Source organism: Gadus morhua, chromosome 15, assembly GCF_902167405.1.
Source record: "Gadus morhua chromosome 15, gadMor3.0, whole genome shotgun sequence".
Lineage (NCBI taxonomy): Eukaryota > Metazoa > Chordata > Actinopteri > Gadiformes > Gadidae > Gadus > Gadus morhua.
In genome coordinates, this window is record NC_044062.1 from 17,530,992 (window position 1) to 17,555,991 (window position 25,000).

The following is a 25,000-nucleotide window of genomic DNA, read 5'->3' on the forward strand; positions in this document are numbered from 1 at the left end:
GACCACAATATGCAGATATACCATTTTTTCTGAACAATGACCGGCCACAACTCAACTGGGAAGCTTTTGCGCAAAATGAGTTTTGATGGACTCAAAGGACTCACTATAAAGACTATTTAAAAAATATTAATTCAGGAGCAGAGCTTTCAAGCTGGGGCAGAAGGGATTGGCAGGACTGGGGTAAGCAGAAGCATGCAGGGGCGGTAAGGAGCAGTTCTTTCCAATTACCTGGCCTACAAGCACAGTCTATCTATCTCCCTGTCCAGAACCGCGGTCCGTCACTAACCCTGTCTCTCTGGGAGTCTGTTGTCTGATTGCCTGAAAGCGAGTGTTTAGTATTCCTGACTTTCTAATTGCTATTGGATAGTCGTCCTGTCTGTATGTTATCTGACTTTCAGTCTTATACTCTGGTTTCGATGCTATGTCTGTGTACTTGAGTCTATGTAGTTATCAGTCTTCAGGTGTCCAGTTTCAATGTTTTACCAGTTGGATTAAGCTATGTCTGTCTTTCAGTCTGCTCTCTTGGTCTTCTGTGGGGTCTCTATGCAAGGTTTATTTGGTCTTGTGTTGGTCAGTCTGTAGGCTATATAACTAAATATAAATATCAAGACCATGGCTTACACCTTGTTCTGTTGGTCTTTCCGTATGCTACGTCAATCGTTCAGTCTCTCCCTAGTTGTTGTGTTTATACTATCAGACTAACTAACCTTTACCCTTCCGGCTCTCCACCGCCTTTGATGCCGCCTCTGTAACAATACATACACACACAACAACCGTGAACCCAATACAGAAAAACAAGACTGCAACAACAACAATGAATATAAATTGTGGGACAGAGATCTCGACTTTTATGCCACTCAGTATGATTTCCTGTTTTGCAATGTACTTAGGTGTGTGATTTATTAATTTGACCATTTGTGTTTTTGCCATACTGTGTCCATTGTATTACATTGCTTATTCTTTTTTCAATTAATTTAGATTTTCTTTCATTGTATTATTGTATTATATGTATTATCATATAATGTATTATTTTATTGTATTTATTGTGCCATCATTGTATTCATGTCATAAAGAAGTGCCAGCCTAGTGGACTTTTAACACGGCGAGGCTCTGTGTTGAGCGCTCCTAATTCTCCATGGCGTCGATGTGTCTTTTCTCAGTGTGTGCGGTAGCATGGGTCGCGGGGGGTTTCCGTGCGGGGCTTGCGGTCGCGGTCCAGACCTGTTTGACTGATCTGCGAGGTGCTCTGGCTCCTCCGGGACGGCAGTATGGCGACCACACGCTGACCGATGCTTGGGCGCCGCTTCTTGACGCCGCTGCCCAGCGCCGTGTCCGACTGGCTGCCGTCGGCGTGCTCCATGCCGATCACCTCGCAGCTGGTGCTCTTCAGCATCTGGCGGCCCGTGGCTCGCATGGCACGGCTGGAGGAGGAGGAGGAGGGGGAGGAGGAGGAGGAGGAGGAGGAGGAAGGGGAAGGGGGGAATTTGGATTTTTCTGAGTAGTTTTCACTTGGCCTTAATGTGTTAAATGGTTGAACTGCCCATTCAAGGCCCTGATATACTTCCAACTGAATTGTAATTTGCTTGGTTGCAAAGGCTGTGGAACATCTGCCGAATACTACAGAAAATGCCAACTTTTTATCGGATTGCTCCGGAATCGCCATTTCTGCTGCTTCATCGAATCTGTTTGGTGTGTGCGTGTGCGCGTGTGTGTGTGTGGCACGCGTGTCATGGCTTGTGTGTAAAAACACTGGCTCCCATTGGCTACCATGAAACATGACTCTGCCTTAGCCAATCATAATCGCTTATCTCATTGTTAACCCACCCAGTCTCCTCACTAGCAGTTTGTGTTTGGAGCCAGGGCTGTGTTCGGATTACGCAGTTTATTCAATCAATTCATAGAAACGCACCGCATTTAACGTACAGTAACAGTAACGGTGTTGTAACGACGGAAACAGTAATTAGTTAGATTACCCCGTTATTGAAAAAATAACGGGGTTACCTAACGCCGATACAAATACTGATTGTGAATGAAAAGAAGCCTTCATAATGACACCATAACAATAAAAAAATATGCTATTTCTGTGTGTGTGTGTGTGTGTCTGTCTGTCTGTCTGTCTGTCTGTCTGTCTGTCTGTCTGTCTGTCTGTCTGTCTGTCTGTCTGTCTGTCTGTCTGTCTGTCTGTCTGTCTGTCTGTCTGTCTGTCTGTCTGTCTGTCTGTCTGTCTGTCTGTCTGTCTGTCTGTCTGTCTGTCTGTCTGTCTGTCTGTCTGTCTGTCTGTCTGTCTGTCTGTCTGTCTGTCTGTCTGTCTGTCTGTCTGTCTGTCTGTCTGTCTGTCTGTCTGTCTGTCTGTCTGTCTGTCTGTCTGTCTGTCTGTCTGTCTGTCTGTCTGTCTGTCTGTCTGTCTGTCTGTCTGTCTGTCTGTCTGTCTGTCTGTCTGTCTGTCTGTCTGTCTGTCTGTCTGTCTGTCTGTCTGTCTGTCTGTCTGTCTGTCTGTCTGTCTGTCTGTCTGTCTGTCTGTCTGTGTGTGTGTGTGTGTGTGTGTGTGTGTGTGTGTGTGTGTGTGTGTGTGTGTGTGTGTGTGTGTGTGTGTGTGTGTGTGTGTGTGTGCATATGTGTGTGCTTGCGGCCCACCTTAAGCGGCCCCTGGGTCTCTCTGACTGGATGGACATGTAGCTGGTGCTACTGATGTGAGAGGCACTGCTGGTGCGAGACAGGGCTGACCCGTCGCTGACATCGCTGTCCGAGGACTTGTGAGAAACGTTCTCACAGCTCCTCGGCTGGTCCTTATAGAGCTGGGAGCCAGAGAAGGGGGGGGGGGGGGGGGGAGAGACACAGGGGGTTATACAGCAGGCACAACTTACATCAGATCTACCAAGAAACCTGCTTTACTCTTTGGATTATCACAAAGCAAGAAAGACTGGGAGACTGGTAGAGGTGGTTGAGGAGGAACGTTGGAGATGGAATAGGGATTGGGTATCAAGGGGTTTGTGCAGGTGTTCCAGGGGAAGGACAGAGGAGCCAGGTCATGATAGTGTTCCTCAAGAGAAGAGCCGGGTCATGAAAGTGTTCATCAGCATAAGAGCCAGGTCATGATAGTGCTGCTCAGTATAACAGCCAGGTCATGATAGTGTTCCTCAAGAGTAGAGCCAGGTCATGAAAGTGTTCATCAGCATAAGAGCCAGGTCATGATAGTGTTCCTCAGTATAAGAGCCAGGTCCTAATAGTGCTCCTCAGCAAGCTTGGATCAGATGGGGAATAATCCTCTGGACAATTATTCTTATTTTTTTCTCTTTGTGGGGATTTCAATGTATACTTTCAAAGTGAAAGGCTTTCGATTGGTGCGGTTATCTTTTGGAAACTCTTAAATGTGACAATAATCAATACAGCTGAACTTCTTTGTTTTTGCTCCCAGTCGGACCTGGATCTCCTTGATTCTCGGCATGTTTCCGCGTTCCACCTTGGTAAAGGATGCTTTTGACCGTAATGTGGGAAAGGACGCATAGGGGCATGGGCGGAGGAGGAAGAACTAAAGACTCGGGGAGCACGGCTGGTACCACTGCTACGTGACATGGGGCCCACCTCTCGTTTGTTCTTCAGGTTCCGGGTGAGGTCTTGTTGGCTGGAGGCCGCGGGGGCCGATGTCCGGTTGGAATGGACCCTTATTGGCAGCTGCCGAAGAAGCTCCTCCGACGCCAGGGCTGGTGAGCGGTCATGCAGGGGAGCACAAGAGAGGAGGTGCGCTGAGCATCTAGGTACAGCTTCAGACACGGACGACTGGTAACGCGGAACTCCATACACACGAAAAAACGCCCAAAACATTTGAAAGTTAGAGCTTTCAAATTAAAAAAGTATCAAGTAAAAAACATGAAGATATGATTTTGTTATTCTCATATACATTCATGTATATAAGGGTCTGTCTCAATCAGTCAACTTAATTTCTTTTTACCCGCAATTCACCAAATGATCTAATCGGACCCCATGCCTGATGGAGGCAAACCTTCCTGAAACGACGCACAAATCAAGGAGCTAGCCCTTGAAGCCATACTAAATCCCATGTGGTTTCTCCCCTGGCCGTTTACAAACTAAAAATGTGTAAGATAACACAAACCCAGTCGCTGAAACACAAACCCATGCAGACGAGAAACACACAATGGACCTCCACTCACCTTCCTCCACCGTACTGATTTTTGCCGGGACCTGGGGGAGCTGTCTCACCCTGCGGGCAGAGGGGGGGGCTGCGGAGGACGACTGAGGGGTCCCGCCCTGGGGATGGCCCCTACAGGGACGACAGAGAGAGGAGGAAGAGGAGGAAAGGGGGTATTGGAGGGGTGGAGGTGATAATAAAGGGGAAGGTTTAGTTACTCATTTGTAACTGTCAGTACGACGGCGCCACGACGCGTGGAGGGATTTGGGTGGTAAAAATGTTGACATCATGAGACTGACATCACATCTTATCATGTTTGACAGTCCAAGAAAGGACGCTGATGTGCCTCCTCTAGCACACGTTCTGAGGAGGAGATCATGTATATTTATCAGGCCCTTCACATGAAGAATCGTTACACTATTAACTTAGAATAGACTCGAATTAAAAACAGACTGCATCAAAATCAAATGCATCGCTGTGGCAACATAGGTGAAAAAAATCTAGACGTATGTAGAAGTCTTTGGCATAGGCAGAAAATTAACAGAAAACACCATACAAGTGCCGATTAAATTAAATTGAACTAAATTAACAATTTAAGCAAAACTTAATTTCGATTTTTCAAGTGGGAAGCTGCAGGAATCAGTGAGCAATTTGTAGTACAGCAGCTGAAAGAAAAAAACTTTATCTGTGGTTGTCGCAGGCCTAATAAATTAATTTGGCCCCAATGAAATTATTGGATGAACTTCATGTCTGTCTACATGTCTACTTACTCGGTAGGTAGGTACCTGATATTTCATTGGGCATGACTGGGCCTGAATGTAGTAGGGGGAGTTTTTTGGTGGGATACTTTCAAAATCTAGCTTGCTGTTTCCTTCAAATTGCCTACACCAGCTTTAAACAAAGACACACAGGAGTCAAACTATACGACAACACCTGAATACACTTACACTATTATTAACACCACCAGCACATTCAAACACATCAGAATACACATTGGGAGAAGACAAACACACTGCCAAAGAACGGAGAAGGAAGAGACACCTTGTCCAGCCTCACATTTATAACAGAGGTTCCCAGTATTCATTCAAATTAACCCCTTCTTTTATTTTGGTATTGACTTACTAATAGCACACCAGCACAAACCAGCACAAGCAAACATGAGTGACTATCATGCATGATTTCTGGTCAAAATAATTACCACTTCATTCAAAGAATAAACAAATAGAGAAAATAACAATCCCTGAGTATATAAGGGTGCAACCTTGCTATTTTAAAAGAAGGACCTCTCTTATAATAGACCTCCCTGTGAAATGTTGGAACTTGAAGTGTGAGGAGAGGAACCACTGACATATAGAACCCGTCTCACAAGGAGGCCTTAGGATCAGCTGTCTCCGTACCAAACGACTGGAGAGAGGGGACTTCTGGGAGGGACTGGCTTAATTGAGATATGCACACATTAAGCCATACACTTTCACGCATACACACAAAGACACACACACACACACACACACACACACACACACACACACACACACACACACACACACACACACACACACACACACACACACACACACACACACACACACACACAATACAAACCCAATCCCCAAACACAAAGCACAAAGCGGCAGCATGCAGAGATAAAATGGGCAAAGAGAAGGAGGACAATACGTTGGAAAGCAAAAAGCTTTACAAAAAACAAATCCTATTAAACAACACTCTAATAGCTTGCAGTTGTGTAAGTGCATTTAAAATAATTTGCCAAAACAGCACTTAAACATACCAACGGTCTGATGTAGGATATATAGTATATCACAGGTTATCTATTGTGTATGGTGTTTCTGAGCAGTTGTACAAATTAAATTTGACAAGGATGTTGTATTTGTGCCTTTGTTGTGAGTTGGCAATTCAGGCAATATAGAGCTCATGGGGTCTCTGTCAAGCTCGTTAACATAAGGTGGAATGATTCCACCCTTTGAAGGGTACTATAAAGAAAGATGTGAAGATGGTATTTATATGATTTATAAGTTCCCTTTCAGGATGAACACAAAAAGTTCAGGACTAACGAAGAGACTTGACCTCATGACAGAGCTGGTATGACTAGTACAGCCAGGCCAGTGAACAGGAAATGGTATAATACATGATTTTGAACTGAGGTGTGACATGTTTGTCAGGCAATCTGATAGACATACTGGATGAGATGTGATGTTTTATTTTTTTCTCTCGAGATGCGAAAACGAGTATACATGAATACCATGAATATCTGGTAAGATATTCACGCAGAAAATTTGCACAGATCCTTAACTTGACCCTGACCTAAACTTCAGAATCTCGGTAGTAAAAACTGATGAGATTCAAATGAGATAACAATCTCAACAATCTCTCATGTAATATTTTAACCACAAGGGTAATGTAATATTACAATACACTTATAATATTTCCATGCTTGTATATGAAAGCAAGCATCTCCAATAAAAAAAGCCTACATGTAAACATTTGGTTGAAACCAATCGATTTATGATATCAAAGGATTTTCCCTTTTCTCTCTAACCAATCTCTAAAATTCCTCCCAAGAGGATTGACCAATGAGCACACACCAGAAGCTTTAAGGGGCTTGGGGAATAGTGAACTTCAGCCATCCTGTTTGTCTGTCAGACTGAATGACGGACCGACTGGGCCCGGGTTGACATGGCAGGCCTCCATGTCTTACCTGCCACCGCGGACACTGTCAGCCAGCATCCTGCCCAGAGTGTGACATTCATGTGTTCCCAGGGTCCCAGGGTACCTGGAGAGTGCCGGTTTAACCAAGGAAACACAACAGGGAAAGATGGACGCATAGCATGACGCACGGTGTCAATGCCAACTATGGGGTCGTTGGTCTTTAAAAGTCAGTGATCTGGAAATAATACCCACTACAGCTGGAATGGGGAAACACTGAATTAATGCATGTATTAATTAAGGATTGAATCAATGGATAAGTAATTAATGAATGGATGGATGATGGAATTCTGAAACAAACACAATGCTTCCTTTTCTTGACTTGTTTATGTGATTGGTGGGTGAGTAGTTGAATGACTGAGTGGATAAGTGAGTGAGTGAAAATGCTTGAGTCTGTCTCAATTTTTTACTGAGGTGAAAAAAGTCTTTTTGAAAGGGAGCACCATCCATATTCTACATTTATGAGATGAACATGTGTATCAAACACACACACACATACACAAATGCATGTCATACAGTATTTAAAACATTAGCATGAAACCATACGCCCGTCTCTAAACGCTTTTGATACAGACTGAAGAGAAACTACAACCACAGAACTACTTCCACAGCAAGCAAACGCACCAATACAGCTGGCAAAATAATCCATCCTGAGAGAAGAGAAATCTATAGCAGCCAAACAAACTAACAGCTGTAAGGAGCACACACACACAATCACGCGCATAATCACGATTCTTGACATCATTCTTTAAACCAGACCAACGGAAAGCACAGAGTTTAAGCCATTTAAGCGAACACTTCAAATAAATGAGGAGATTTCTGTAAAATGATAAAATAAAATGTCGTGAAAAAGAGTTAGAACAACTTATTCAAGTCAGGAGACTACTAAATGCAAATAAAAGTGAGGGTTAGAGACAGAATTAGCGTCAGGATCATTGCATGATAAATAATATCTAAACATTGTTTATTTTGCTTGTTTTCTTAAGCTCATTAGAATCTTAACTAATGTAGAATTTCACGTTAAAGGTGTGTTGGCTTGTCAGTGTGAAATAAACAGCAACGTTTACTAAAGAGGTTAGTATGGTAGCAAGCAGCTTTTAGCATCAACTGAAAAGGGAGGTGGGTTTACTACGAGGGTTGAGGAGATTCAACAGTGTTCTGAACCCCAATGGACCCAACCTGCAGCAGAACATACAGTATTCTGAATCGCGAACAAGGACCCAAACAAATTCAGTAGGGCTGGAACTGGTTAAGAACGTCCATTTATTTTTCCTTTTAGTGACAATTTGTTTACTTTTGTCTTGGCTAAACCGAACTGTGCTAATTTAGCAAATAGTGCTATTTATTTGCCGGTCAGGCCACAATTGGGTCCAGAATCCAACCCCAGAGACACAGCACTTGGGTGTGGGGGGGGGGGGGGGGGTACCTGTCATCTTCGGGGGACGCATGTTGGATAAGAATCCTAGGGCTGGCCGGACGTCTCCGGGGCAGGGATTGGGAAAAAGGTTTTCTATACACAAGAATGCGAAATTGCTCACTTCCAAGATTTGACGACGCGGCCCTTAGTTCCCGTGATAAGCCTCTTTATTAATATTATACTTTTATCTCGTCCACATTAGACTCTTTTAAACAAATGTACCCGTTACAATGGAAAAGGAGAGTGAGGAATTGTCACCCTTTTTGTTACTTTGAATGGCATTAGTTCAGAGGAGAGACAGCAGTAATCCAATCCCCATTTGTTTGTGCCAAATACATCTACTATACAATATAACGTAAGGAATGGTGTTGAGATTTGGTAGTAAAATATATTCATAAGGTTAATGGTTGTGTAACACAAAGTATGAAGCATCATAGGGTAAGCATGGGGTATAAAGCCTCTGGGTTTAAGAGCCACTGTGAAGGTAAAGCTCTCCATTCTGGAGGGGTAGTGAATAACACTTTAAAACATTGAAGTACACCAGATAGGTACGGTTGTGACTGATTTAGGGTTCGGCATGAAAAGAAGGACAAAGTGCAGAGAAGTGATTAAAATGTCTTCTATACTGTAAAATAGAATCAGTGGAAGCTAAATAGATGGCGGGGGGGGGGGGGGGGGGGTAGGGGAGGTCTGTTGGAAGTGGATGCAAGTAAGTTGGAGACAGAGAAGAGGGTGGAAAGGTGGAGGGGAGGAGAGGAGTGGAGATTAAGGAGGGAGGTGGGCTGGTACCTTTCAGACTCTGGTGAGGGGGCATGGTAGTCTGAGGGCAGACAGTTGGTGCTAGCGCTCCGAGCCCTGTCCAGAGACGGCTGCACATCACTAGGGGGCGCCAGAGAGCAACATGCCGTCCAATGCAGAATGAGGCGGAGGAAGATGATGAGGATGAAGAAGGTGATAATGGGGGGGAAAGGGGGAAGGGAGGGAGGAGGATCACAAAAGAGGCGGGGGAAAGAAAAGAGACAACCAAAAAAAGTACATAAAGAGATAATTTTAGATTGTCAAAATCATAATGGTCCTCTGAACATAGGAAACAGAATGAAGACATTAAGAACAGGTGGTTTGACACCAGACACACAATTAGGGAAGGGGGCTGTCAAGTTGAGACAGTGATGCAGTTTGAGGACAAAATATCATCGTCATAGTAACCAAAAAGACTATCCTCTTGCTCTGTGGGCCTGTCATTCAACCCTGTGCGTATCTTTGTATGGTTTTATGTGTGTATGTGAGTATGTATATCTGAACATACTGTATGTGCATGTGCCTAAATGTGCCACTTAGTTGTTAGGCTTGCACACGCGGCCTGAGGAAAAGTATTCCAACCAATAAAAATACATTCAAGGATGAAGGTAAAGGAAGTGTAAAACTATTTAAATATAAACCTAATTAAAAAAAGACAATTTTCAGCTGAAAACAAAAACATAGAAATGGCTGATGCTATGGTTGATACTCACCTGGAGAAAAGTGTATGTGTGTTTGTTTGTGTGAGCTATTAATGTTTTAACCTTTCACAGTATCACAGCAGGGGGTAGTGCTGCAGGCTGACTCGTGCAGGACTGACCTGTGCAAGCTTGTGTGTGTGTGTGTGTGTGTGTGTGTGTGTGTGTGTGTGTGTGTGTGTGTGTGTGTGTGTGTGTGTGTGTGTGTGTGTGTGTGTGTGTGTGTGTGTGTGTGTGTGTGTTACTGTGCCGTTAGGGACCTCCTGACAGCCCTTTGGGGGACACTTGGTTTGGATGGTTGTTTTACGCATGCATGCAGCAGACAAAGCAAGGGAAGGAAGGGAGAAGCAGGTAGGAAAATACTTAAAGATATAAGGAAAGCTTCCAGGATCTAAAAAAAACTAAAAGCACCAACAGCTTAGCAATGTTAAACCCTCAGGGGAGATCTCTCATTTTTAGATGTCCTTTCCATGCAAGTTTTCATTTTGGGTTGTGTTGGTTTCAGGTTCCTCCATTGAATATAGAAGCAAATGATGCAAGCTATTCGCACAACCACATCGCTTCCAAGGGCAACAATGCTGGCTAATTATGGAAATAAGTATTGAAAAAGCAGGTCAGCATACTGTTCTATATAATGGGGCGAGCCTTCGTCATGAACTATGCATGCCACTTTCAACATAATTTGCAAAGACGTGAGACAAATGAGAAGCACTAACATGGATGCCATGGAAATGGCATATGTGAATGATTCTGTATTTTTAACGATCACAATTCAGCAACAAATCTTTTGTTTGGAAAGACAATAGCTCCCTCTAGTGGATAGACCAACATACTACAGCTATGGAATACCTTTATGAAACGTATCCCAAAGGAAACCTATCTCAATGCTACTCTATGTTCTGTTTCTGTGTGTAACAGTGACGATTAATGGAAGGAAAATATGCATGAAAAATATATAATGCGATATATGAAGTCCCGACAAAGCTTTAAACGCTTGTGCAGAGCCATGATACAATGATGCCAAAAGCCAAATATAAAAAACCAAAACAGGAAGAGATGTGGTGATTGGCTGGTGTTACCTGATGTGTAGGCACTCAGCACTTTTGCCCCGCATTGATTGGTGGATCATGATGAGCTTACTGGGGTTACCATGGCAACGGATGACACGTGAGAAAATCCGTGAACAACAGGAAGCACAGGGAGAGAATAGGTGAACAGGGGAGAGAGAGACGGTTCTGCTCATAAGCCAACGTCACACATGCACGCGCGCAAGAGCACACACTCACACACACACACAACATAAATAACAACTATATCTAGACGCCCACACACAGAAGGAGAGGCAACAGATCACTGTGTGAAGGCCTAGAAATACTACAATCTCCTTCTCTACTCTCTGAATAGACCCCGTTACAGTCGTCTTACACAACACATGGACTTGGCATGTGTGAGCAGTCCATGTCCGACACTCAAACACAACGAGGTGAGCTGAAAGAAAGAGCTACAAGATGAATAAAGGAGGATGAATGTCAATTCTTTCCCTCTCTCTTTCTCTCTCTCTTTCACTCTTGGTCTCATGTTACCCTCGCGCCGTCTGTCAAGAGACACAAAGTACACACAGACCTGTTTGCACGTATGCTCCATCCAGTTTCCTCACCTGACAAACACATCGGGAAATGCAGCAGGTCGTCTTGCATCAAATAAACGCAACACACTTTTACCGAGGCACCGACGCAAACCGAGCCGACTCTGGGCCGAGTGACCCGGCCTCCGGCAGAACACACGCCGCAAACACACACGTGTTACCCTGGAACCGACCTGTCCTGGAGATAGTCGTGGCTCTGGTGGTGGCCCCTGGAGGAGTCGGGGTAGCGCTTCGGGGAGCGAGAGCGCCGGCTCTGGGGGATCTCGTCGTCCAGGCTCCTGCAGACGGACAGAGGGACAGACAGAGGGACGAAAGCAGAGTCAACACAGAGAACAGGAGGGATGAGCAGCAGTTAACTAGACCGAATGAAGAGGACGGGGAGATCCATAAGAGAGAGGTATGTGAGGAAGAGAGGAGGAAGGATTGGGAGAAGGACGGAACGATGGGAAGAAAGAAAGAAAAGAAGGAAGGCAGACACAGACAGATAGACAGAGAGACACGCAGTCAGATAGACGGGGAGTTCGTTAAGAGAGAGGTAGAAGAGGAGCAGAGGAGGTAGGACTGAGAGAAAGAAAGATAGAAGATTGAAAGAAAGAAAGAAAGAAAGAAAGAAGAAAAGAAAGACATAAAGAAAGAATGGAAGGAAGACAGACAGATAGACGGACAGACTGACAGTCAGATATACAGTCAGACACTCAGATAGTCAGAGTCAGGGAGAGAGAGAGGGAGGGAGAGAAAGGGGGATGGAGAGAAAGAGAGAGAGAGAGAGAGAGAGAGAGAGAGAGAGAGAGAGAGAGAGAGAGAGAGAGAGAGAGAGAGAGAGAGAGAGAGAGAGAGAGAAAGAGAGAGAGAGAGAGAGAGAGAGAGAGAGAGAGAGAGAGAGAGAGAGAGGTTCTGGCCATCCCTGGAAGCCATCAGACAGACACTTGGCTTGTGCTGTGCATGAGCCAATTTAGCACAGCAGGTAAAAGCAATGTTGGCAGCAGGGCTGGCCTCCGCCGGCACGGGCCAGGAGAATAATAAAACATTAGAAAAAATTAAACGAGCGGTGTGGCAGGGGGTTAATATCCCCCGGCGTTTCATTAGTATATGGGCCCAGTCTGCTGTCTTCCAACCACTGTTCCTCACTCTGTCTACCCCCGTCCATCACTGAGAGTTACACGTTTTTGCCACTTTTTGGGTTGGGATCAATTGGTTCTGCTCCTATAAATCCAAACTGTTTTGAAAGATATAGAATTTAGTTTTAGCTTTAGTTTTTATAAGTTGTAGCAGAAAGGACAACAAGGATAGAAATACAAATGGCATATATTTCCCAGAAGTCACTTCTACAAGGACTGGGGGGATGGGGGGTTGGGGGGGGAGGGGGGGGGGGGGGGGGGGGTGTTATGATGTCATACTGACCGCTGGGTGGGGATGTTGGGGGGCCGGGAGCGCGTGCGCCCCTGCTCCTCGCGGTGTGGCGAGACGGAGCGAGATCGGAGATGGTGATTGGACGGTTGGCGCTGCTCCGGCACCTCCAGGCTGGACAAGGGCTCCCGCTGTCTCTCCCGGCCGCGCCCGTCTGCTGCATCCCCCCCCACACACAGTGCATTCATTCATGTGGTGCACATCACACTTAAGACAAAGCTAAACGTGTTTGTATTGGTCATTAATATCAATTCAGCTTCTGATGTAGTACTGTTTTTAGCATGTGCTTTTGCTTCTCTGTGGTTCCAGCATACCGAATGAGAAGCTGCTGAGAGTCACTGTACTATGTCTTACCGATATTTCACACGTAACACTCAATTTTACTCTCGCTCAACCTGTGACCTTTGGGGAGTGGAGCAAGATAAAATCCTTATTTCAGTGCATAATTATACGGATGCTTTAATTTTTTTAACGTATGCCACATGGTGCGCATCGATACACAAGCTGCGTTTGTCAAGGCCTCCCATGTAGCATCACAACAGGAGTCAGGAATGTACACTCTTACATGAACATGTCTGTTAATATGACACAACTCAGAACACACGTCAGGAAAACAGCAGAGCTACCTAGAGCGAGAGGAGACGTTGTCTAATTGGCGTTTTGTTTAATTGAAAAGATTTGGTGTCGACGAAGGCCCATCCCTGAGGACGGGTTATAAATAGCCCCCGCAAACCACCAGCCTTGAAGAGAGCCCATGCATCTCAGCCGCCCAACGTGATTGGCTGCTACTACTGACAGAGAAGAGGCTCCTCAAAGCCGGCGGTTTGGGAGTTTGTGTTTGTTTGGAGGAGTGCTATTGAGGCCCTCGCTGTCCTGTTCTCCCGCCATGTAGGGAAGATGATAGAACATGGAGAAGAAAACTGGTCGGAGAGAGGGGAGTCTCTCGTGTTTTTCCTCTCTCTCTCTCGCTCTCTCTCTCTCTCTCTCGCTCTCTCTCTCTCGCTCTCTATCTCTCTCTCTCTCTCTCTCTCTCTCTCTCTCTCTCTCTCTCTCTCTCTCTCTCTCTCTCTCTCTCTCCCCCACTCTCTCTCTCCCCCCCTCTCTCTCTCCCCACTCTCTCTCTCTCTCTCTCTCTCTCTCTCTCTCTCTCTCTCTCTCTCTCTCTCTCTCTCTCTCTCTCTCTCTCTCTCTCTCTCTCTCTCTCTCTCTCTCTCTCTCTCTCTCTCTCTCTATTATTCTTGTTGCAACATCTCTTACAGTCAAACAAAAGCTCAATAAATAAACACACACAAACACACGCATGCACACATGCCGAAGACACACATTTAAAAACACACAGCAATCACACACAAACACACGCAGGAAGAGCTTGTGGTCTTGGATCGTACATGGTAGTATTTATCTCATTGAGCTCATTTCCCAGGCTTGTGCTTCTATTTATGTCCGGAACACCTAATAAGAGCAGGGCTATGTAGGCTGACTGCTATCTAGGTGCAGTGAAGTTACACACAGTCAACAGCAAGGCACTGTTTCTAGATCGGGAAATTATTTATGGTGGTCTATCATGTAACCAGTTTTGTTATTTTGATAATTCAGGTTGTTTGCTTGTTTACAATATATATTAATCTATAAATGTATATTTTGGTTTAAAATGCATCTGCCACCAGAAATAACCTGTTTTGAAAGCCGGCGGACGATGTGGAGACCCCCACCCACCTTTACACACTACTGGGGTAGTGTCATCAAACTCAGGCTCTGTTACACGCTGAGATCCTACACACACACACGCACACATCAAACACACAAATATACATCAGACACACACCCACACACACACACACACCCACACACACACACACCGGATAGCACAAACATGCATCCAGCAGACCGACATGCATACAAAACACGACACACATATAAACTCTGATGCAAAGACAGACAAACACAGACACACACAGATATCATACACATATCATGTACACTCACACACACACAGATATATACAAACATACAAAAGACATACACACATACGGGAGCAAACATTATGGTTAGAGTAAGCAGACATCAGTGCACACAGCTTATCCTTGTTATGTCAGCCTTGACACAGAAACACACAGACCATGCGTATACATATAGTTATCCGTACACACACACACACACACACACACACACACACACACACACACACACACACACACACACACACACACACACACACACACACACACAAGCTCACAGGGCAGACTTACGCTGCAGCTTCTTGGCCGGGGCTTCTGTGTTTGTGTTCCTGCGTGGCAGGTAGGGCGAGGGGCGGGGCAGAGGGATGGAGGACACGTCGTGGGTCTGGAGGGGGTACCAGTGGGGCTGGTCGTCCAGCTTCGCCGTCTCCAACTCTATCAGGATCTACCACGGGGAAGGACCAGCGGCACAGTGATAGGTGTGTGTGTGTGTGTGTGTGTGTGTGTGTGTGTGTGTGTGTGTGTGTGTGTGTGTGTGTGTGTGTGTGTGTGTGTGTGTGTGTGTGTGTGTGTGTGTGTGTGTGTGTGTGTCTGTTTGTCTGTGTGTTTAGTGTAAGGATGGTGGAATTGTGGTTTGGGTTGGGTGGATTTTGTGTGTGTGTGTGTGTGCGTGCGCACGCGCGGTTGTGTGTGTGTGTACCTGTCTGTCTGTATGTGTGCATCAGTTCACGTTGACCCATATGTCTCTCTCTAAATATAAGTTTCTAACGCTGTAACAGCGTGTGCGCCTTTGTCTGCCGTGTCTCCATAGGCGCCCCTGTCTCCCCCTCTCACCTCCCCCATGAAGGTGCTGTCCTCGTCGGGCATCCGGGGCTGGTCCCACACGGTCAGCTCCAGCATGTGGTTGCGGAAGTCCCGGCGGTGCACGTGCGTGTACACAAACTTCTGGCTCCACTTGGGCTCCACCGTCTTCTTCACCGTCTTCGTCCGCCGCTTGCTCTTGTCGCTGTGGGGGGACAGGCGGGACCCCAACACACAGAGACGCAGAGAAACCGCACAGAGACACAACACACCGAAACTGTGACCACGCAATCAAGTCGACTTTTGAGGCCATTTTCAAATCATGTTCAGATGAAGTGTATTCGCTTCATTTTTTTTACAATCCAATAGAAATAATACTGATACACTTTTTCTACTCTTCAAGATCACTGTCTATCCTTCCTTTCTATACTTCAAATTCAACCGTATAGATAAAACCTTCCAACTTTTAATTCCACATAAGTTCCATAGGTCCCTGCAGCAATACAGTGAATGGGCCTTACTAATGCAGCCGTGACTCAAGTGCTGTCCCGTGCATATTTGATAACATTTGGGAGACATTGTATCATGAGGAAATACTACCTAAACTCAATTTGGCTAATTAAGCTGAGCGAGGACGTTCTGTAGGCTGTCCTAACCGGTCGGCGTCCAGACACAGTCATAAATCGCAGCAGGGCCATCCATTGCCAACAGTTTACAGATTGTTTCACTGAAACACATTGCAGCGGCACAAGTTTATCCTGAAGATCATTATCTTTAAATCCGCCGCTTGAATCAAACCTTAAACTGCACAAATGGACTGAGATGTATTGATTTGTTTAACTGCAGCACAGACGTACTGGCCAAAAACATATTGCCAACAGCACGACCCCCTGTGCATTTAAAAAACATGGTTGATTAATCATAGAGTCAAATTGACCCAAGATAAAGGTGATGCTGGTGTCATTTCTGGGGATTCATATTTCATCTCAACATGCGTGCAGGCAGACAGGATGTTAACCTATGGCAATGCTACAGGGGTCTGAGGGTGCAGCGGTGGGAGGCCTGACTAGGAGCTGTCCTCAGTTGTCCTATAGTAAACTGAGCTCCTCGTAAAATTTATGGGTGGAAAAATACTCTTCACAACTTCCCCACAAGGAAGCGTGTCCCTTTAAAGAAGGAAGAAGAAAGCGGTGAGGGTCAGCCTCGCAGAGCGCAACAAGAATTATAATTAGCGCGTGGATCCATTATTAACGATGAATTAATAAGGAGAATATAAACAGGTGAAAAAATTTATAAATCGAACTAACTATATAAAATAAATACATACAATCAGGTTGCCCATATAATGAGTTAATGGTGGCGTGGTGACTCATTGTTGTGGGTTTTCTTGTTGGAAGTTTTCAAAAAGATGCTTGTACTTCATAGGCTACTGCATGAAAGGCTTCTTAGCAGGTTAATGTAAGCGACCTAGCATTAAGTTAGGATATTTAGCATGTAAGATACTTAGCCTGTTAGGGTGCTATGAATGTTAAGGTGTAAGCCTACTTAGCATGTAATCGCCTGTTTAGGAGGTCAGCCTCGCAAGGTAATTAGCATCTTATCGTTGTTAGCCCGCTACCCAGACAGCAAGCCAACATTGAATAAATATTGATTTTACATCTGAATCATCATTATGGTTGATGAACGGCTTGAAACGGCTAATCAGCCCACACCTGGCGGCATGTCATGGGACCTTTAAAACAGCACCGCTATTTGGTGCCGGTGAACACCGGCACCAACGCTAGCGTAGTGCAGCCTGCCGGCTAGTCGATCAAATGAAAGGCAGTAAGGCTAGCACTTAGCACCTTGTGCTACCCACAGATGTGACCGCAGCGGGCCACCATGGAAGCCCCCCACTGGATATGTATATCATTTAAAAAAAAATCTCCTAGGCTACCGAATTTGTTTCTAAGTGTGCATATACTGTATGTTGGAGTTCTGTTAAACCTTAAGGCTAATTTTTTGTGTTGCGCTTGTATTTTCTGTTTTAGATGCTCTTACACAACAGATTGGGACAGCCGCCGTCACCCAATTCACTTTTGCCCATGGTGTGCAAAAGTGGCTGCGCTATGCACCAGACCGGGCAGGAGGACTGGACGACAAACATTTTTAAAAAAGATGTCGGACCATAAAGTGTAACTAGGACAAATAATGAATGAATGAAATAGCAATGAAAAGAGTGTAACCAAATGATTTGTTTTTTACCTTAAACAGTGTGGTCTGGTCAGTGTTTTAGGCTAGGCTATTGGCATACAAGCTTTCAAATGTTCCATCACTTTTTCACATCCTGGCTGTCTATAAGGCAGGATATTCATTATAGGCTATTTAATTTAGGGAATTACATTTTTGTATGCCTAGCAATAATTTTCTATGCTTAATAACGATTGAAATTCCATTGAAATTATGTCGATCCTTAGTTCAATTGACATTTTATCATTGTTTCAATATTCCTGATAACTGAAATAGCATTGAAATTACGTTAATCTATGGACAGGTTTTCAACGTTGTTTCGATATAAAAAAAAGGGTGCAAAATTATATAGAATCAACATCAGAGTGTGATGTTGATTCAATGATTTAATGTTGACAACAGAATGTTGATATAAGATAGTTTCAATGAGTGTTTGCTATCTGGGTAGTGTCCTTAGAATGTTAAATAACCTAGCTTGTTGGGGTAGGGTATGACTTTTGGCCAATTGGATTCATCCTGTATATAGTGGGACATCGGAGCGCCGTGGCTTCACGCAGTGGGGGGTCTGGGAGGGCTACCTTCGGTCCGGGAGGAAGTACATCTTGACGTAAAGGCTTCTGGGTCGCCCGTCCGGTCGGAGGGGAAGCTCCACGGCCTGCAGCACGTTGACGATAAGCTGGTGGCCCGCTTTGTCATACCACAGCCTCACCTGAGTGACGGCACGGAGGCAGGTGTTTAGAGACAGAAATGCACCATGCACAGGGAAACACACACATGAACAAACACACACACACAGACACACACACACACACACACACACACACAGGCAAACACACCCACATCATAGAATCATAGCGTAACACTTAATTATACCCGCAAATACCAACGCAAACACACTCGGACACAAACACATGCATGCACACCAAAGCCTACAAGGACACAAACTTCAAACCAAAGCTTAACACTCGCTTGTACCCGCAATCAAGCACACAAACACACACAATTTTCACACCGCATATGACCACATATATAGGCTCATGCTCATTAATCATATAAACGCAAAAACACTCTCCACCCCTCATGCACTGTATCCCTAGAGCAAACAAGCTGACATAGGCCTACACTCAAACTCATACACACATACACACACACACACACACACACACACACACAGACACACACAGACATACGTACAGAGATCTGTCCAGGCAGCAGCTGCGGTGCGTTTCGCAGCATGCCGGCGTTGGAGGGAGACTGGACGGAGATGGACGGTCGGTCCATCTTGGGGGACTCGAAGGAGCTGGAACCTGCTGCCGGAGCCACAGTAAGGAGAACAGGAGGGAGGAAGGAGTTTGATTCTAAACCCAGACCCGGGCAAGGACACACAGCCTGCAGGGGTTCTGTGGGAACCTTGGTTCAAGTGGTAAATTATGAATTAACGCTAGTTTATTCAGATTGTAGAAATTGTCAAATTGGATTGATTAATTGGTAAATTGCAGCAGGTGGGGTAGTCTAGTGTGATTTTATAGTATGTGTAAGTAGTATGTCTTACAATTATTAAATGTTGCAAAACAGGCATGCTGGCACTGATAATTTGCCTTTCAGCAAGTCAAACCAGTCTGTTTGCCCAAATGTGTCCATACATCCATCAGGAGATATGCTGGGTCTGTACCAGTTACAATAGTTAACCCAGCAGTAGTGTGCAGTAGTGTTAAATACGATGGCATCAATCAGACCGGTTTTTCGGTCATTTATGCTCACCAAATGATTTGTATAAATATCTCCAGGGCAAGCTGGCCATTCTATCTGTGTGGACGGTGTTTGTAACAGCCATGAAATGGAGAATTTGACCTCTTATCTCCGGCCCATTAAAGCCAGAGATAGTATCCTCTTTTGATGACATGGCCAGTACTGCGATAACAACTTTGATCTGGATGAACAGTCTGAGCAGGAAGAGGGCAATCGTAGTATCCTGAGAATTTGCAAATCAAGAGATTGAATGAAGCTTTGAAGTACTTATTAACCATTTTGGTTATTCTCTGAAGAAAGCCACTGTGAAGAAATCACTGAGTTTAAGAAGGTACAACAATTCAGAATTAAATATCAGGAAGGAAGATAGTGATAGCAAGATAGGGATTTCACTTAAACAAAAACAAACAAACAAATCAAAAGGGAAAGCGAGGGAGAGAGAGATGCAGAGTTAAGAAGCTAGACCGCATGATGAGAAAGAAGCGGTGTGAAAGAGAGCTATAGGGACAGACGTACGGACAGACCACATGAGATACGTACTAGATCCTAATGGAGGGTGTGATGTGTCGGGGATTCTTGGGATATCACTGGAAAACAGAAGGAAGATAAATTTCAGTCAGAGTCATACCAGTGCCTGATTGGAAGAAGAATGAGTCATTAAAGTTCACTTCACAGGCAAGCATGCTCACTATGCGTTCTCTACAATTAGTCTTAAGTATTTTTTTGTCATTTAGATACCCAGGTAGAAATATTGTGGGTGTCAATGAACAGAGTAAAAGCAGGGGGGGGGGGCTCTTGTCATCAATCCAGTGTTTTCCAGGGAAGCATGGTGGTATTCGTGGCAGTCCAGAATCATACAAGAGTACGCCCACAGCAATACACGCAACACCCACTATTATTATGCAAGGCACACCCATTATTGTGTAAGACCTGCACACAGCCACATAGCCCATAAGCCCACCTATGATAACAGCTGCCATGAATATCAGCCCAGGGACCCAAGGGAAACACTGGCCATTATTTGTCCATGATCTTTAAATATGCTCACAGTATGGCCCCTCTTGACATTATTTATTTCCCTGTTGGTGTCAGCAGGTTAGGGAGCCAAGTCTTAAGAATCGAAGAAAAGGCCAATTTATGGTCGACAAATGTGTAGAATGCATGTGATGAGCCGGAAACAGCCCCCACACGTCTCTTTATCTCTGAGGCAGCAGCATGACCCGCTGTGGCACCACACTGTCCGGTGGTAAAAGACACACAGAGATAATGTATTTGGAGCTGTAAATTTAGGACACTGCCTGTGAGCATCTTTAAATTTGAAGTTACGATTGTAGGTTTTAGCACCGACTTACCACCACTTTGGGTAAATGTTTGAACAAAAAGACTTGATGTTGGAATGAAGGACCCAATGGACTGCACAAAACATCATAAAGCTTACAAAAGCACATATACTGTCCCAAGACTGTGTGAAATGGCCATTTTGCATTCGTTCTTATGAGCATGTAAGTTTGTTCAGTTAAAGAGGGGTGTCAAACTTGTTACGTTTTATTACACGTTAGAAAGAAAGACCTCTGATAGGAAGGGACTTGTAAGCATATAAGTGATCTACTGGATCTTTCTTCTGTCCCTACAGTATACGAATTTCAAAGGCATTCTTCTTTAAATCAGATTAGAGTGAGTCAAGTTTATAGAAATGTAACTCTTGTCAAATACTGGTAATTGCGTCCATCTACTGTACGTTACTAGCCAACAGTTGTGTTTTGGGAGTACTTGTGTTGGATTCTGCAGCAGAACCCCTCCCAGTGATAAACAGGGCGACCTACAGGACCTCCAAACGAATGAGGTGCTGGCTGCTGTTTGGATGGTTTTCCTGATGTCCCAGCCCTATACACATAGATGGGCGACAACTGTACCAATTGTACTAGTAGGCTTTTCACAACTTCTGGTCCTCACTAGGTAGGTATCTAACTAAGTGCATTCCATATTAGGTACCTGCTTGAAATTTTGTCAAATCAATGTGCTAGCTAAGATATATTATAATGCTCTAACTGAAATGGTTGGACGATGCCATATTTCCTAAATTGACTGCCTATTCAGGTAAGATCCTTACAATAGAGACGTTGCCCATAAGAGCCTCAGTAGCAACGCTAGTGGGCAGGGAAATGTAAATCTTAGGTTGAAGACGATTATAACCCCTCTTTAAAGGAAGAAAATGTAGCATCTGCAACTATTTGTAAAACAGCTGACATTTGCAACCGCTTGGCATTGTTTCAAAATACAATTCAATTTGATTGGAATTGGAGTGTGTGGGGGGGTAAAATGGAGTGTGTGGGGGGGTAAAATGGCAGAAGCAGCAGCATCACATACGGGTGTGGGGGACCAGGGGAGTGCAGATAATTTTAGGATGGGAAGACTTGGAGGATCTATTAATGCAACAGGTTGTTTTGTTTACTTACTGATATTTTCTACACACCCTTCGCAAGTGTTTGGAGAGAAATTCATACATTCAATTTTTTAACCATTGAAGGAGTACGTTGTATTGGGATATTGCATTATTGTGGGAGGGACATTTTTGGGTGTTTTTATGAAAAAAATGAAGATATGATTGTGGGGAATGAGGATGCCGTGGTGTGAAATGGAGGTGAAGGTTTGGTTCTGATGGAAGCTTCATTAAATGTGTCTCAGCAGAAATAAAGAGAAATTGCCAAATCAACTTTGAAATACTGCCTGAGCTTTGAACCTTTATATGGCTCTTGGAGACTCAATGAGACTCACCTTATCTAGATACAGTAGTACACTCATACAGTGAGTCCTACAGTACCTGAAAACCACTTATGCAAATCGTCTTGTTCCCTGAAAATACCCAGACTATTTTCTGTCACAACAATGCACCCAGCATGTTGAGGTTGTACAAAAAGCGTTGCAAGGTGATAACACAAAATCCTATTTGTATCGACATGAAATTGCAGTAACTTATATATAATTGTGTGAATTTGAGACATAAAGCTGGGCTCATCTAGCTGGTCCTTAAAATAACTCTCCATTTTACAAACCTGGTGTAATAGTTGAATTCTTTCAGTAAATATACGGGAATACATTTGATATTACTGAAGTCAAAAGTGCCTGCTTACATGCATGAATAGAGAAATAAGCCAATAAAAGTTAACCTTTAAATTTCAACAGTGGATAGGCCCGGATGCTGTAAGTAGTCATTCAGACTCTGACAGAATGCAAGCACTATTGCACTTTTAAAGGCAATAGCACTCAAGTCACAAAGGAAACTTCACTTGGCACTTGGCAGGTGCTGTGGTGGCTATTTTGGATCTGTTGGATGCGCCCACACAGCCTCTAGTCTGTGTACAGATTCAAACCGCCTTCCAGCGGACTGCCTAGATTAAATGAAGGGGTCAACGTCAACACAGCACATACAATGCTCTTGACTCCTTTGGGAGGCCAAGTTATAACCGGATATATCTGTGTTATATGTCATGATTATACCAATCAGTGTAACGCCTGCTAGCATAATATCCTAACACACCAAGTTTATCAGAAAATCCATCCAATCTCTACCATAGCACCATTGCCTTGTGCCAAACGTAAATTCTGCCCCACCAAGGAGCATTGCTGCAGATGATCCATGAACATTTTGAGGCTTTCCATAGACAAAGTATCTAGTGTAGTGGCTGGAATGTATGTGAGAGTACTCAATGCCCTCTAGTGGTCAGACTTAAATGAATGCTGTTTTGAATACGATTGGAAAGGAATGACGTTTCATAGTGTGATTGTTGTGCAGTAGGGTCTGGTCCTTAGCTTACCCAATAGGCCGGGATACCACCAGATCCACTTGGGGCTCGGCTTGAGACTCAAGGATGATGTTGTAAACTTCCTTCATGGTTGCCCCCGGCAACAGCTTGCCATTCCATTGTAAAACTTCATCACCTGAAATTCAGCAGTTTTAAATTGTCTTTGCTTTCAAACCTAATCAGTGTTTTATGAATCTGTAATTTGAGTGTGTTGAGAAATATATTATGTAATAGTAAATTAATTGTGGCACATCTGGCAAATTCTGAGTTACCAAGGAAAGGGTGTAGAATGATCATCCCAAAAATATCCTCAAGACACTTGATTGCTTTGTTATATCATATATATATATATATATATATATATATATATATATATATATATATATATATATTCAGTTCTTACACAGCATTCAAAAGTGTTGAATCCCTTATTTAGCATATCAGGTTCTATATAAAAACAGCTGCATCATTCAGAGAAGGTCAAAAGCTGGGAATGGGAGAGTTCCTGCTACATTGTTAAAATAGTCGCAATAAATACAAACAGTTGTCTGGAGGCCTGTTTATGTATTTCATGCATGCACAACAGAAGTACAGTCTAGAAGTTTAGAAGTTTGGATTTGGGAAATGTGGGCCAACTGCAATGCAAATTTAAAAATTGACACTTTATATAATATAACATAATTTATATATAAATATATTTTAAATAGATACATAAATAAAATAATATAATCCATCATAAATAAATTTGATGTTCGTGTGTGTGTGTGTGTGTGTGTGTGTGTGTGTGTGTGTGTGTGTGTGTGTGTGTGTGTGTGTGTGTGTGTGTGTGTGTGTGTGTGTGTGTGTGTGTGTGTGTGTGTGTGTGTGTGTGTGTCCTACAGCCCACCTGCCCTTAAATGGCCCACAACGTCAGCCAGGCTGCCCTTCTTGACTTTGGTGATGAAGGCTCCTAGCCTCCCTGACTCTGTCACTCTGCCGCCCACCACCTGAGGGACAGGAGGGACAATCACAGCGTATCAACACAGTTAGTTTGGACAAATTCACTCTAGCACTCTATGTGTTGTAACTATCTAACTTGAACTATTCAAATGTTTGGTAAACCATTTAGAAGTTCGGTAATCTAGGATATTTGTCCTTTAAGAGTTAACGAAAGTACGAAGAAAATTAAAACGCAGTGCCTCATCTCTGTCGCCATGTTCTTAGCTTTACATGCATCTACATTATGTGTGTCCAGCTTCGATCTGACCTTTAACCCCAGTAGGGCCCCGGCCTCTTTTGGCATGGCGGCACTCCTCTTGCTCAGGGTGATGCGTCCTATTTGATGGTCTCCTTCTTTGGACGGTTCCCAGGCTACGGGATGCTGTGGGAGGTCAAGGGGACATGTGAGCCCCTTGTAGCTGTCAGGCCGTCGCGGTGGAGCGCCGAATACAGACGCAGCATGCAGAACAGGACAGGCCCGGTGCGCAGGTCAGCGCAGAGACACATGTTCAGGCGTAACGTAAAATCACATTTACATGCGCTTCATTATGCACGCCTTCTACAATGAGATGCGCACAGAGGTTATGCAGATATCATACAGAATAATTAACAGATTTAATTAAACATGGACACACGTCATCACAAAATA

General features: G+C 44.2%; 1 protein-coding gene across 1 annotated transcript in view; it reads right to left on the reverse strand.

The window, feature by feature from the left end:
* Positions 1–25,000, reverse strand: part of rims1a (regulating synaptic membrane exocytosis 1a) — a 55,273-nt gene that overhangs the window by 2,987 nt on the left and 27,286 nt on the right. Inside the window, exons 9-28 of the mRNA XM_030379774.1 lie at positions 24,620–24,733; positions 24,260–24,359; positions 23,386–23,509; positions 22,027–22,044; positions 20,111–20,157; positions 19,016–19,131; positions 18,400–18,530; positions 15,626–15,797; positions 15,083–15,236; positions 12,828–12,990; positions 11,600–11,704; positions 10,861–10,920; positions 9,075–9,164; positions 8,262–8,378; positions 6,861–6,935; positions 4,170–4,279; positions 3,583–3,701; positions 2,635–2,795; positions 1,222–1,421; positions 708–746 (exon numbers count right to left, since the gene is read on the reverse strand). Coding sequence (XP_030235634.1) covers positions 708–746; positions 1,222–1,421; positions 2,635–2,795; positions 3,583–3,701; positions 4,170–4,279; positions 6,861–6,935; positions 8,262–8,378; positions 9,075–9,164; positions 10,861–10,920; positions 11,600–11,704; positions 12,828–12,990; positions 15,083–15,236; positions 15,626–15,797; positions 18,400–18,530; positions 19,016–19,131; positions 20,111–20,157; positions 22,027–22,044; positions 23,386–23,509; positions 24,260–24,359; positions 24,620–24,733 — 2,215 coding nt within the window. The remainder of the gene's footprint in view (positions 1–707; positions 747–1,221; positions 1,422–2,634; positions 2,796–3,582; positions 3,702–4,169; positions 4,280–6,860; positions 6,936–8,261; positions 8,379–9,074; positions 9,165–10,860; positions 10,921–11,599; positions 11,705–12,827; positions 12,991–15,082; positions 15,237–15,625; positions 15,798–18,399; positions 18,531–19,015; positions 19,132–20,110; positions 20,158–22,026; positions 22,045–23,385; positions 23,510–24,259; positions 24,360–24,619; positions 24,734–25,000) is intronic.